Source organism: Lolium rigidum, chromosome 5, assembly GCF_022539505.1.
Source record: "Lolium rigidum isolate FL_2022 chromosome 5, APGP_CSIRO_Lrig_0.1, whole genome shotgun sequence".
In the NCBI taxonomy this organism is placed as follows: domain Eukaryota; kingdom Viridiplantae; phylum Streptophyta; class Magnoliopsida; order Poales; family Poaceae; genus Lolium; species Lolium rigidum.
The window spans coordinates 22,056,641-22,072,500 of record NC_061512.1 but is presented as its reverse complement, the minus strand read 5'-3'; the positions used below and the strand labels follow the sequence as shown (position 1 = coordinate 22,072,500).

Here is a 15,860-nt window from a genome sequence, read left to right as displayed (position 1 = left end):
TGATTTTCTGTGGAACAGTCCACACACTACACAACAACCACCATGTGTCTTTAGGCTTACCATGTTGTTTCAGGATGATAAGGGTGCCCTGTTCTGTGATATCAAAGGGGGCCCGTTTCTGGCTATTTTGACGTAGGTTTGGGAGGCAAGTTGCACACTTCGTTATGTAAACTCAGTTTTCTTTAAGGTTGAGCAAGTCTAAATACCATTTTAATTTTTTTGCGGGGTAAACACCATCCTTTTTTCGTCCTGATAAGGAAAGTAGACTGTACAGGGCATTTCTGTTTGCAATTGTAAGTAAGAATTTCAGTGCAAGGGAGTTCAAGAAGCTACCTATTCCTTTGTCTGACACTAATCTGAAACATTCTATTATGTTATCCAATAGAATACACAGGTAGTAACTTTTTGCAGTATGTCTGTTCCTCTGATTCCATCTTGTCTTGTTTAATAACTTGCATATTTATGTGACATTGAATTTATCAGTACTTCTACTATTAGCTTATGAGTACTGAGGAGCACAACCTTGCTCTCTGTCTGCTAGCCTTATGACAGACAGAAGTGATGGACCAATTGGTAGTCTCCCTGAACATCTCCTTGTAGAAATACTGACTCGGTTACCAATCTGTGAGTGGGTTCAAGTATCATGTGTCAGCAAGCATTGGGCAAGCATGTTCCAAGGAGAATACTTGTGGCAAACCGCTATTTCAAGGAAATGGCCATCAGCTGGTTTCCGTAGACGCTGGCCTGGGCCAATTCCCAGAGGTTCTGCTAGGAGGTGAGTTTTGTAATCTGATTTGTTTTGTCTTCTCCATTGCTCCTCCATTATATGATGTTGTTGCATATTTTTTCTTCTTCCAATTCTTACTCTATCTGCAGTATGATTGGCATAAAAAATGTAAAACAAGACAGATGATTCACTTACCACATTCTATGCAGTATTCTTATAGTCTTAGATTCCTGCATCTTGTAGATGACATTCTTGTTGAATTTAATTTAGGAATTTTTACTTTGAATTGAACTACATGTGAAGAATCACAAATAACTTTTGCTTCTGCTGTACATATTTAGTATAATAAAGCCATGCAGGTGTATCTCTCTTTGTATCATCTAGCATTTCAAAATCAAATTTAAAATCATGATTGAACCATTTACAGGAGATTCCAAGCACTATATGTCAGCGAGAACCTTGTACCGTCTGGTGGCGAGATTGATGAGCTTGTTGGTCACACGTTTCTATATTTAAAAGAACAGCTTGAGAGCCTTGTCATTCCTCCATCCAGCATACTTCATGGCACCATCATTGGTGAGTTGTATATTTGAAATGTCAATGTTGGTATATTTTAGTGTTCGATGATCATGATCACTATCAATTTTCAAAGAGAAAACTAAATAGAAGTGTCCTACTAGTACATATTTCGCTTTATAAAGGAGTACTGGATAATTTAGGATGGAGACTGAGAAGTAATGATCCAATTGCATGGCTTTTAGGTTCTATACGGCTGATATGTGCTCTTCTTCAGTACTTCTTTGCTCCAGTAGAAGAAGATCTAGGCAGATTCTCAGATAAATCTGCTGACAAGCTAATTACCAACTCGTTAGCAACTGTGTATTTTAGGATTATCAGTTCTCTTATGGGTAGAAAAGAAACTTCACTTCAAATTCTTGTCTGCATCCAATTGAAAGCTTGGAAAACTATGTATTGGTCTTCTGTAGGACTAAAATATTCATCTTTTTATATACTATAAGATTCATGTATTGCTTCACGTGCGGATTTCTCATACACACGTCCATGTTCACACTGAATTAGTACTGCCTTCTCATTTTCTGCACAGATCAGTTCATTGCTTGTGGTAGGACAGGAGAAAAGGCCCATGAACTTGCTTCAAATATATGGATTGCAGTCATTGACAATTTGGAAGAAAACCAGCAAACTTTCATGTTGTTAAGACACCTTGCGCAAGAAGGAGATGTAAGAACTGCATCTGAATATATATTTTGTATTGCCAGAGCAGAGAAAAAGTATCATAACTTTTTATGTGCCATTAGGATACACATCAATTTCTTATAATGCAAGTAATACGCGAAAATTCCTAATATGCTTAGTAGATTAAATTATATGGTTTAATTTTGATCAATGATACTCTGATGCACGGTGATGCTTTTATTTTGGTACCAGTATAATGCTAAATCTTGGTAAATATAGATGACTTCAAATTTACTTTTCTTGATATGCACAGCAGAGTACTTGCTGATATCGGTGTTTCATATTTTATTTGCAGTTTTTCCTTCCATTTCCATATTCGAGGTCGTATAAAGTACTGTGGAGGGTGTTCGACAAGCTGTTCACCGACTTCCGTGACTGTTTTAGCAGGGCAGATTACCATGACGCGCTAGCGAGTGCCAAGTCTAGGTTTCAGCCAGTACCTTCTTTATGGCTTGGTCATTAGCATATACATCTGTTGTTTTTGTTGTGCCCTGGATGCTGTTTTAGATGTAGTTGCTATACTTCCCAAGGTGAAGAGATGGATGCCGAGAGCCAATTCCAATGGAGGACTTGTATGTATTTAGCAGTTAGCTACAAGAAAATCAAACTATTGTTCGATTGCAAGAAAAAGGGGATGTTCTTGTAAATTTGTCCAGTTGCTTCAGTTCACTTTAAACTTCATACTCGGCAGGGGGTAGTTTGATGGTTTGAATTGTCATCAATACAAGTATACAGTACCCGCAAAAAAAAAAAATCAATACAAGTATACAGCTTGATGGCGACGAATCAGTGAATAGGAACTGGAGGCAGCTGATTAGTCTGAGACAGTTTGTTTTGTTTTGTTTTTGGAAACGGAGGAGTTTGAGACAGTTGCGCGTGCGGGAGCGGGAGTTTCCCCAACAAAACAAAAAAAATACTACACTGTATATCGCGTGTGCAGTGCGGACGTTAGGATTAGGCTTCTCCTCCGCTTCAAGGCCGACGTGATCCCCTCCTGCCTTGCGTTGTTGGTTCAACAGGAATTCAGATTTAGCTCGGCTCGCTCCCAGAAAATAGATAGAGCAGTTCGCACCCCTAGTATCGTCGCATCATGGGGCTGCTGGCACTGAAACATCTCATGTCCATGCGGCGGGATCGGCGTCGTCACCGGCCAATTCAAGGCCGTAGTAAGCCACCACTTCTTAGCTCCCTCGGCCGCTCTGTTTATTCTTCTCTGCCTATGTTGTGTGTGCATGTCCTGACATGTACGACCTCTGCCTTTGGCCATCGATCTGTAACCTGTATTGTGGCAACTTCTCGGTTAATCTACAATAATTTAAGTATTTAAATCTTCGTAAGATGACGCCATTTAATTTCTTGTGTAACTTATATGCAACTGGGAAAACAGGTGTCGAATTGCATATGGGCGTGCAATTCGACACCTTTTTCTGCAGTTGCATATGGGCGTGCAATTCAACACCTTCTAGGCCATGTAACTTATAGATCAACACGTGCAATTTTCATGTGCAAGAATCACAATACAAATCGAAGGACCGTAGAGTCAACCTAAAACTAATTTAATTCTTGGCCGACCTAGAACTAGCGACAGGCTATTTTTATTTTTATTTTTTAGATGAACATGTTACCTGTTCACGGTCTTATGAGCAGTACTCCAGGGTTGATCTTTACATGTTTCTTGTAGTGAGAAAAAAAGTAATCATTTTACAGCTTATCTTTTTCTGAAGAAATTTTGTTGTTGTTTGTGCCTGTGCCCTACTTGTTGTTTTCTATCATCAATTCCTTTGTTCTTCTAACCAATGCATCATGTACTGCAGATGGATTCGTGACTTCAGCTGCTAAAAGGAAGGAATCACCCTGCCCCCAAGACGACTATCCTCCGAGTGATACAAAATTGACATATTCAGGACCAAGCCTACCAGAGGTTTGCAATTAAATGCGGATGACGAAAAATTTATGTTGCAATTAAAATATCACGGTGACTGTTAGCTGCTCAAATTGGCGGATCAAATGCTTGCTGAATAAAACTATGATTTGATAAAGAATTGACTTCCTATAAGTATTCCCTTAGTAGTGGCTTGTACATCTTCCCCTGCTATTGTGTGGTCGGTATCCAGTGTTTGTCTTAGTGTAGTGACCAATATTTGGTTTGCCCCAGTTTTGACATGGAAAAATCAAGTAGGCTCTGAGGTTCCACAAGGGAAAAAAATTATATGTATGAGTGCTACCTCTGAATGCTTTCGTTGGCTTCACAGTTTGGACTATGCTACTGCCTAATTCCATTAAGAAACAGAAGATTGAAAGGCATACTCTTGCAGTTGTGTAGGGTGAAACTCTGTCTGCTCTGTCCAACCTATTATCGCTGCACCTTAGTTGCCGATGTTCATGCCATGTATCTTACAATGTATAGGTTCGATAGCTGCTGTATTCTTTTGCATGTTCTCGTGGACATTTTAATGTTGAGATATAATAACCCTATTGTCTACGTTACTCGACATGGTCATATTTTATCCCTTTTTCCAGATTGAAGCAACATTTCACCTTCGCAATTGAAATGCTGAATTTTCTCCAATGCTTATGCATGCAGGACATATGGCATCATATCCATTCTCTAATGCGACTACGAGATGCTGCACGTGTTGCCTGCGTGTCTCATTCATTTCGACGTTCTTGGAGATGTTATCCCAATCTCACCATAACTAGGGAAACTCTGGGTTTGAAAGGCAGAAAATACGGAAGGTCATATAAAATATCGAGTGGTCTTGCAAGGAAAACCGACCACATTCTGAGAAAGCACTCGGGCATTGGCGTGAAAGCACTCAAGCTTCAAATAAAAGATTTTCCCATGTTCAGCACCTCCTGTGATCTCAACCGATGGCTTCATATCGCTGTTAAACCGGGGATTGAAGAGCTTGACCTGTATCTGGGGCTACACTCGCGTGATGCAGCTGTGTACGACTTCCCATGGTCACTTTTACTTGATGGGAGTGGCATGTCGATTCGGCTTCTTCATCTCAGAAATTGTGCCTTCCGTCCCACTGCTGGACTTGGCTGCTTAAGAAGCTTGACAAGTCTGTACTTTTCTGACATATGTATTACGGAGGATGAGTTAGGGTACCTTTTTTCCAGTTCAGTTGCTTTGGAGACAGTGACACTCATGTACTGCCATGAGTTAATTTTCCTCGAGATACCTAGCCTGCTGCAGCGGCTTAGCCAACTAATTATCGTATGTTGCAAAAATCTGGAACTGATAGAGAGCAAAGCCCCTAATCTCTATAGTTTTAGATATATGGGTCACCAGGTAAGACTATCACTTCGTGATTCATTGCGAGACTTTAAAATTCATGCTTCAGGTTGGGACTTTGTTCATTATTCTTGTGAGAATCTTTCGCCCATGCTTCCAAATCTGGAAGCTCTTCAAATACATTCACGTTATCTGGTATACTCTTAAACTTCAGATTAATTTACATAGTTATTTAGCAAACAGTTGGGACCTGCATTTTCCTTGAATAATTAATCTGAAGCATTTGTATGCAGAGGGAAACACCGGTGATGCCAGACAAATTCCTCCACCTCCAGCTACTGTGCGTTGGGTTGTTTTCGCCAGACTATGATTATTTTTCTCTGATTTCTTTGCTTGATGCTTGTCCTTCCTTGGAGACTTTCGTATTGTATGTAAGTCATGTTCATCAGATATCTGTGGTGGAGAATGCATTTGTCTGCCTTGTCTTTTTTCACTATTAGTATTATTGACATTGACATCTATCCAATGCAGGTAGAGCCGGACCGTGTGGAGCAAGAATCGGTTTTAAGAGATTCTTCTCGTGATCTAAGGAAGATACCAGGACACTTGCATGGGAACATAAAGGATGTGAGGATCATTGGATTCTGTTCTGCAAGGAGCATAGTCGAGCTGACTTGCCATATTCTCAAAAATGCGAACTCGCTTGAGTGCCTTACTCTAAGCACCTTTTACAACGGTGAATATTTGTGTTCCAACAGAAAAAACGGCAAATGCCTCCGGATGAGTAGGCTTATGATCATGGAAGCCCGTAAAGCACTCTTGGTAGTGGAAAAATACATTGTGGGGAAAGTTCCCCCTTCTGTCGAGTTGAAAGTTGTGGAGCCTTGCAGCCGATGCAATCCTCTTGAAATTTAGTGCCTGCTCGTGGCCTGGCTCCAGCTCGTGGAGCCACGGGCAAAGATGCATTTGAGCTTACCAGGCAAGAATAAATAATCTTTTAAGCCAGCTGCATGTTTGGAGTTGTAATTTCTCATTGCTTGCACTATTTTTATGTTATCCTACATGGAACGAATAAGTGGTATTCGGATTTTTTTTTGTTTCATTAAGTAACCATAACTCATAATTGGACATGAAGGTCCAGGACGGTAGGACGGACCCCTCCCGCGCGCGACCGGGGGAAACCCTAGCGCCGCCACTCGCCCCTCCCACCTCCTCCCTCCCCCTCCTCGCCACCGCCGGGGCGCGCTGGCGAGCAAAGCCCGGTCAGCGTCGGCGGCGACGGGGCCCCTTTCTCTCCCCGCTCGGGTGGTGGCGGCGCGGGCGGCCGACCTCGAACGGCGGCGGCGAGCTAGTGTGGGGCGCGGCGGCGCGGTGGCGGCCACCGGCGGCGGAGCTGCAGGGGCTGTGCGCTAGCGTGTAGGGCCTCAAGGTGCTGCTGCTAGGCACTCGCGACGGTGGCGTACGGCTGCTTCCGGGGTTTGGCTCTGCCCAGATCTGCTGGGTTGTTGCCGTCTCCTGCGTTGGTGGCAGTGCGGCGGCCCCAGGCTCCGACGTTCATCCATCATGGTGGCAACGGACGTGAGTTGGCCTCCTCGTTGGCCGGCGTGGTGTTGGGCGGCGGAGAGGCTGCTTGCGGGGTGCCGACCACTTGTGGTCGGACTCATGGCAGCGCAGTGAAGCTTCTGCTTCCTGGCGGGCAAGGTGGCCTCCGGGCGGCGCTTTGGCGGCTCTTGGTGGCGGGCGTCGGCGGAGGGAGTGGCTGCAGGGCGGCGCTCCAGTTCGGGCCAGAGCTAGGCCTACCACGGGCCAGGCAGGCCCGTGGTGGGTGGCGTCTCGGCCTTCTGGTTCGGCTTTTCTGAGGTGCTATTTCCTGTTTAAAGCATTTCGGTACAAATACTAATATAGTTGTAGAAAGAGTACCCCTTTTTGTCTGGACTTCAAGCAGTTTAGCTTTAACCGTGTTAATAGTCTCACATTATTCCGGAAATTTAATTCGGCTCCCGGGTGCATATGCTCCCTCTATTAAAAAGTTATATTTCGAAATGTCGAAAAATTTTGACAAAAAATTCTACATGTACATCTCCACAATATACGTACGTTCGTCAAGTTTCGCGAGGAACCAACATGTTTTGTGGTCTGTGTAAAAAAGAGAAAATTTATCTCCTGAAAAGCCTTATTTTCAGCATTGAATTTTGTCTTTTTTACACACGTCACACGACGAGTCGGATTTTTATGAAACAACTTTGTGAGCGTGTAGCACGTGAAGATGTACGTTCGAATTTTTCGTTTCAATTTTTTGAAATTTTAAAATGTATGTAACATGCATTTCAAAATAAAGGGAGCATATGCTCCCATGTGCCAAAACATCATTCCCCACATTATTGGTTTATAGAGAATCAAAGTGGATTTACCAATGAGTCGCGGAATTCTATGGTTCTTCCATATTATGTGATTTCTAAATTTATTTAGAAGTAATCCGTCGAGATCGTGCACCCTTTTCTTATTTATCCTAAAATAATAAAAAATATTCTTAAGTGCAGCCGGATAGATCCAATCTATTCTTGAAATGGACAACTCGCATTGGTAAATTGTCAACCGGTCCTATCGAAAATAGGATTGACTATGGTGGTTGTCGTTGCCTGCCTCGGTGGCAGGGTGGCACCAACCCCTAGGCCTCGCTGGCCGGCGTGGTGTCGGGCGGCGTGCGCCTGCTTGCGGTGTGCCGGCTTCTGGTCGGTGGCGTGGCTGCGAGGGTCGTCCCTCTTTCTCAGCCATCAGCCTGCAACAGTTCGCCGCTGGGGCTGACAAGTGCCATGGTTTCGCAGTGGCGGCCATGGTCGTGACGCGCTTCCCACGCGGGGGCCATCGTGGTTGGGTGTGGAGCCCCTCTGTCTTACCATCAGTTACAGAGGACGCTGCTTCCGTTTGTGCTGGTGTGCCCCATGGTGATGCAGATGGCGGCCATGGGTGCGGTCTCCTCTCCGTTGCGAGGCGAGCCGTGGCAGTGGTGGTGGTGGCGTCTTCTTGCCGGTTGTTGGGCTCCAGTGTCGGGTTCTTGGTGGGGTTCTTCGGTGCGCGGAGGGTGCTCCATGCGAGAGTAATCTATGGGTGTCTCTGCTTTCGATGCCCTTCGACTCCAGCCAGTGGCACACATGCATCGTGGCGTCGTCTCGGCCCCGCGCGACTTTTCGGCCACACCCTCGACACAGGTGGTGTCGGTGCCTAGTGTGGTCTCGGATGCGCGGTGCCCTTCGATTACGTCGGTGGTGCAGTGCCGGTGCTGGGTCTCGGCGGACCAAGGCCGTTCGACTACTCCGGCGAGTCCTCGAGTTGGGTTGTCCCTCCTTCATGTCATTGGGGCTCTTCCTCGTGATCGATGTGCCTGGGTCGCGATGAGAATTCTCATCGGCCAACCGTCCCCAAATTGAGGGGTGGCCACTTTGTTTTTCTCTCCTTAGTCTTGTGTGTTGGTGGTGTGCGTTTTTTCTTTCTTCTTCTCCCTCCTAACCTTCGTGTACTCTGGTTCATTTGAACCCATCTCGTAGAGGCTGAAAACCTTCATAGATAACTTGACTGAATATATGTTCAGGCTGGCTCACGCCCGCCGTAGTTACAGTAAAAAAAACTCATAATTGCCGATTATCTAGGTCTTACCTTTAATCCGTCGGTCTTCGTTAGAACTGAGGGTGATTGAGAGAAACTTGTTGGCAGTCCTACCTCGGCAGGGTGCCTCTGGTGCAAAGTCTATAGTCCCGGTTGGTGTTACACCCTAGTACTAAATGTCCTTTAGTCCCGATTTGTAATACCAACCGGGACTAAATGTGTTTTCTGGTTTTTTTTTTGGCTCCACCCCTCCATGGATCACCTTTTTTAGCTTTGTAAAATACAAAAATGAAAGACAATTTTAAATAAAAATTCCTTATAGATGTAGGTAGGTTAGGTGATCTAGTTATTATGAAAAATAACAAACATGAATTTTGACTTATTTTGTAAAAAATGTATTTTCTTTGGTAAAATAGGAATATCTTTTGTATACGAACTCGAAAAATGTTTAATACATAAAAATGTATCTACACGAAAAGTTACATCCGAATTCACCCGGATTACGTTGTTAGCCAATTTTTAGATTCTCAAACTACCAAAGGGAAATACGAAAATTTTAAGGTTTTAGGTTTTGCAAAAAAATATTGTTATTTATTCAATATTATTATTACATCATTACTTTTGTTTATTAAAATAATTATTTGAAATTCAAACAATAAATAAGTGTGACATCATGACCAATTGGTTGGTAGGATTGATGACCCACAAGTATAGGGGGTGTATCGTAGTATCTTCGATAAGTAAGAATGTCGATCCCAACGAGGAGCAGAAGGTGTTGACAAGCAGTTTCGATGAAGGATTCACTGTAAATGCTCACAGACAAGTATTCAGGGGGTTTTGATGTAACAGTTGAATAAAGTACGAGTATGTAAAGTGCGAGAGTGACAATTGCAGCGAGTGGCCCAATCCTTTTTAGCACAAAGGACAAGCCGGTTTGTTTACTTATAATGACCAAACGTTCTCGAGGACACATGGGATTTTAGTCTAGTGCTTTCGCTACATACGGCTAAATAATCTTCATTGTTGTGATAAGTGTTGTGTGGGTGAACCTATGCTAATGTACCGCCCTTCCTAGGACTAAATACATACTTGTGATTATACCCCTTGCAAGCATCCGCAACTACAAGAAAGTAATTAAGAATAAATCTAACCACAGCCTTAAACTCGAGATCCTGCGATCCCTCCCGCATCGATATACCAACGGGGGTTTAGGTTTCTGTCACTCCGGCAACCCCGCAATTAGCAAACGAATACAAGATGCATTCCCCTAGGCCCATAAATGGTGAAGTGTCATGTAGTCGACGTTCACATGACACCACTAGAAGAATAACACCACAACTTAAATATCACACCATTGAATATTACTCAACCATAGTTCACTACTAACATTTAGACTTCACCCATGTCCTCAAGAACTAAACGAACTACTCACGAGACATCATATGGAACATGATCAGAGGTGATATGATGATGAATAACAATCTGAACATGAACTTGGTTCAATGGTTTCACTCAATAGCATCAACAACAAGTATGAATAGATACCAAGATCAAACCCAAATTGCTACGGCGGTGACGAGGTGCTGCGGAGGAGATGGCGGTGATGATGGTGGAGATGATGATGATGGTGATGGAGATGATGTCTAGCTCGATGACGGTGACGATGGCGTCGATTTCCCCCTCCCGAGGGAATTTCCCCGGCGGATTCCCGCCCGCCGGAGAGCTCTTTTCTCTCGGGTGTTCTCCGCCCCGCGAGGCGGCCGTAACTCTTCGCGAGGTACCCCTTCCGGCTTAGGTTTTCGGGACGAAGGATTTCGCGAAGAAAAGGAGGCGAAAGGGGTCGTGGGCCCTCCACACCACGTGGCGGCGCGGCCGGGGCTTGGGCCGCGCCGCCCTAGGGTGTGGGCCCACCCCGGCTCCTCCCGGCTCCTCCTTCTCGGCTTCCTTCGTCATCTTGAAAAATAGGATTTTTGGTATAATTTTCTTCCACAGGTGATCTTCCGAAATATTGCTTTCTCGACGTTGCTTTTTCCAGCAGAATCCTGGCTCCCGTGCTTGATCCTCCAATAATGATGAAACATGCAAAATAGATGAAATAACATAAGTATTGTGTCCCAATATGAAATATATCAATGAATAACAGCAAATTATGATATAAAATAGTGATGCAAATTGGACGTATCAACTCCCCCAAGCTTAGACTTCGCTTGTCCCCAAGCGAAACCGAACTCGATAGACATGACCACATGTTTATGGAGTGAAGAGTCGATAAATAAAATACGGACAAGAAGCATCATATTCATTCACACAGGACATTATAGTAAACAATCTCTTATAACTCATATTGAAACAAGTATAAGGTAATCACAAGTAAAGGTGCATAAGAAATCATCATTGGTGATGGCAAACTTCGTTCTTGGTCACAGAACAATTAACAGATTATATTTATCTCATTGAGCAGCGCTCTCATACTAAAGTTTATAAGGCACAACTTGCATACTCAATCATAATGGTCCTCTCATGATCATTGATAACTTGCAAAGCTATATTCATTCAGATAAAACTTGTACTAAACAAGGAAGAATAAAAGACATGATGAAGCAAATCACAATATAATGGTTTGATCACAACTACTCAAATGCTTGCTTGAGATGGAGGGAAATAGGTTTACTGACTCAACATAAAGTAAAAGACAGGCCCTTCGCAGAGGGAAGCAGGGATTAAATCATGTGCTAGAGCTCTTTCAGTTTTGAAATCATATAAAGAGAATAAAAGTAAAGTTTTGAGAGGTGTTTGTTGTTGTCAACGACTGGTAGCGGGTACTCTAACCCCCTTGCCAGACAACCTCCTAAGAGCGGCTCCCATAATATTTTAATTTTGTGTGGCACTCCTTCCAACCTTTCTTTCACAAACCATGGCTAACCGAATCCTCGGGTGCCTGCCAACAATCTCATACCATGAAGGAGTGCCTTTTTATTTTAGCTTTATGATGATGATGACACTCCCCCCAACCTTTGCTTACACAAGCCATGGCTAACCGAATCCTTCGGGTGCCGTCTGATACGTCTCCAACGTATCGATAATTTCTTGTGTTCCATGCCACATTATTGATGTTATCTACATGTTTTATGCACACTTTATATCATATTCGTGCATTTTCTGGAACTAACCTATTAACAAGATGCCGAAGTGCCGCTGCTGTTTTCTCGCTGTTTTTGGTTTCAGAAATCCTAGTAAAGAAATATTCTCGGAATTGGACGAAATAAAAGCCCGTGAGGCCTATTTTCTCACGAAGCTTCCGGAAGTCCGAAGGAGAGACGAAGAGGGGCCACAGGGGAGCCAAACCATAGGGCGGCGCGCCCCCCCCCCTTGGCCGCGCCGGCCTGTGGTGTGGGGCCCCCGTGCCGCCTCTTGACTTGCCCTTCCGCCTACAAATAGCCTCCGTGACGAAACCCCCAGTACCGAGAGCCACGATACGGAAAACATTACTGAGACGCCGTCGCCGCCGATCCCATCTCGGGGGATCCCGGAGATCGCCTCCGGCACCCTGCCGGAGAGGGGATTCATCTCCCGGAGGACTCTACACCGCCATGGTCGCCTCCGGAGTGATGTGTGAGTAGTCTACCCCCGGACTATGGGTCCATAGCAGTAGCTAGATGGTTGTCTTCTCCCCATTGTGCTATCATTGTCGGATCTTGTGAGCTGCCTAACATGATCAAGATCATCTATATGTAATTCTATATGTTGCGTTTGTTGGGATCCGATGAATAGAGAATACTTGTTATGTTGATTATCAAAGTTATGCTTATGTGTTGTTTATGATCTTGCATGCTCTCCGTTATTAGTAGATGCTCTGGCCAAGTAGATGCTTTTAACTCCAAGAGGGAGTACTTATGCTCGATAGTGGGTTCATGCCTCGCATTGACACCGGGGGAGTGACGAAACCCCTAAGGTTGTGTTGTGTCTGTTGCCACTAGGGATAAAACATTGATGCTATGTCTAAGGATGTAGTTGTTGATTACATTACGCACCATACTTAATGCAATTGTCTCGTTGCTTTGCAACTTAATACTGGAGGGGTTCGGATGATAACCTCGAAGGTGGACTTTTTAGGCATAGATGCGGTTGGATGGCGGTCTATGTACTTTGTCGTAATGCCCAATTAAATCTCACTATACTCATCATGATATGTATGTGCATGGTCATGCTCTCTTTATTTGTCAATTGCCCAACCGTAATTTGTTCACCCAACATGCTGTTCGTCTTATGGGAGAGACACCTCTAGTGAACTGTGGACCCCGGTCCAATTCTCTTTACTGAAATACAATCTACTCGCAATACTTGTTTCTACTGTTTTCTCTCGCAAACAATCATCTTCCACACAATACGGTTAATCCTTTGTTACAGCAAGCCGGTGAGATTGACAACCTCACCGTTTCGTTGGGGCAAAGTACTTTGGTTGTGTTGTGCGGGTTCCACGTTGGCGCCGGAATCTCCGGTGTTGCGTCGCACTACATCCCGCCGCCATCAACCTTCAACGTGCTTCTTGGCTCCTCCCGGTTCGATAAACCTTGGTTTCTTTCCGAGGGAAAACTTGCTGCTGTGCTCATCATACCTTCCTCTTGGGGTTGCCCAACGAACGTGTGAAATACACGCCATCAAGCATATTTTCTGGCGCCGTTGCCGGGGAGATCAAGACACGCTGCAAGGGGAGTCTCCACTTCTCAATCTCTTTACTTTGTTTTTGTCTTGCTTTATTTTATTTACTACTTTGTTTGCTGCACTAAATCAAAATAAAAAAAAATTAGTTGCTAGTTTTACTTTATTTGCTATCTTGTTTGCTATATCGAAAACACAAAAAAATTAGTTTACTTGCATTTACTTTATCTAGTTTGCTTTATTTACTGTTGCTAAAATGGCCAACGCTGAAAATACTAAGTTGTGTGACTTCACAACCACAAATAATAATGATTTCTTATGCACACCTATTGCTCCACCTGCTACTACAGCAGAATTCTTTGAAATTAAACCTCGCTTTATCGAATCTTGTCATGAACAATCAATTTTCCGGAATTAGTTCCGATGATGCTGTCTGCCCATCTTAATAATTTTGTTGAACTATGTGAAATGCAAAAATATAAAGATGTAGATGGTGATATTATTAAACTAAAATTGTTCCCTTTCTCATTAAGAGGAAGAGCTAAAGATTGGTTGCTATCTCTCGCCTAAGAATAGTATTGATTCATGGACTAAATGCAAGGATGCTTTTATTGGTAGATATTATCCCCCTGCTAAAATTATATCTTTGAGGAGTAGCATAATGAATTTTAAACAATTAGATACTGAACATGTTGCTCAAGCTTGGGAAAGAATGAAATCTCTGGTTAAAAATTGCCCAACCCATGGACCGACTACTTGGATGATCATCCAAACCTTCTATGCAGGACTAAATTTTTCTTCGCGGAATTTATTGGATTCAGCTGCTGGAGGTACCTTTATGTCCATCACTCTTGGTGAAGCAACAAAGCTTCTTGATAATATGATGATCAACTACTCTGAATGGCACACGGAAAGAGCTCCACAAGGTAAGAAGGTAAATTCTGTCGAAGAATCCTCCTCCTTGAGTGATAAGATTGATGTGATTATGTCTATGCTTGCGAATGATAGGACTAATGTTGATCCTAATAATGTTCCATTAGCTTCATTGGTTGCACAAGAAGAACATGTTGATGTAAACTTCATTAAAAATAATAATTTCAACAACAATGCTTACCGGAACAATTCTAGTAATAACTATAGGCCATATCCTTATAATAATGGCAACGGCTATGGTAATTCTTATGGAAATTCTTACAACAATAATAGGAATTTACCCCCTGGACTTGAAGCCATGCTTAAAGAATTTATTAGTACACAAACTGCCTTTAACAAATCTGTTGAGGAAAAGCTCAATAAAATTGATATTCTTGTTTCTAGAGTTGATAGTCTTGCCTCTGATGTTGATCTTTTGAAATCGAAAGTTATGCCTAATAGGGATATTGAAAATAAAATTGTTACTACAGCAAATGCCATTCAAGTTAGAATTAATGAGAATATAAGATTAATGGCTGAACTGCGTGCTAGGTGGGATAGAGAAGAAAATGAAAAACTAGCTAAAGAGAAGAATATAGCTAAAGTTTGGACTATTACCACCACTAGTAATGCTAATGCTACACATGTTGCTGCACCTCCTACTCATACTAATAAAAGAATTGGTGTTAGCAATGTTTCCACTTCTAATGCAAAGCGCGAAAAGCTGCCCGAAACTGCTAAAGCTGCTGAAACTGCACTGCGATAAAGCTGCTGAAATTTTTTCCAACATTGGGGATGATGATCCCATTGCTTTAGATTATAATGGTTTGAATTTTGATGATTGCCACATCTCTGAAGTTATAAAGTTCTTGCAAAAACTTGCTAAAAGTCCTAATGCTAGTGCTATAAATTTGGCTTTCACGCATCATATTACAAATGCTCTCATAAAAGCTAGAGAAGAGAAACTAGAGCGCGAAGCCTCTATTCCTAAAAAGCTAGAAGATGGTTGGGAGCCCATCATTAAGATGAAGGTTAAAGATTTTGATTGTAATGCTTTATGTGATCTTGGTGCAAGTATTTCTGTTATGCCGAAGAAAATTTATAATATGCTTGACTTGCCACCGCTGAAAAATTGTTATTTGGATGTTAATCTTGCTGATCATTCTACAAAGAAACCTTTGGGTAAAGTTGATAATGTTCGCATTACCGTTAACAATAACCTTGTTCCCGTTGATTTTGTTGTCTTGGATATTGAATGCAATGCATCTTGTCCAATTATATTGGGAAGACCTTTTCTTCGAACTCGTTGGTGCTATTATTGATATGAGGGAAGGAAATATAAAATATCAATTTCCTCTCAAGAAAGGTATGGAACACTTCCCTAGAAAGAAAATGAAGGTACCTTATGATTCTATCATTAGAACAAATTATGATGTTGATGCTTCATCTCTCGATGTTACT

The 15,860-nt window shown here is 42.8% G+C and overlaps 1 protein-coding gene across 1 annotated transcript; it reads left to right on the top strand.

Annotated features, from left to right (window-relative positions):
- The first annotated feature begins 250 nt into the window (after positions 1-250).
- On the top strand, positions 251-2,631 carry LOC124652532. Its single transcript, XM_047191563.1, has 4 exons — positions 251-775; positions 1,155-1,303; positions 1,833-1,969; positions 2,280-2,631. The coding sequence occupies exons 1-4, from the start codon at positions 546-548 to the stop codon at positions 2,445-2,447; spliced, it is 684 nt and encodes a 227-aa protein (XP_047047519.1). The 5' UTR covers positions 251-545; the 3' UTR covers positions 2,448-2,631.
- The last annotated feature ends 13,229 nt before the right edge of the window (positions 2,632-15,860 follow it).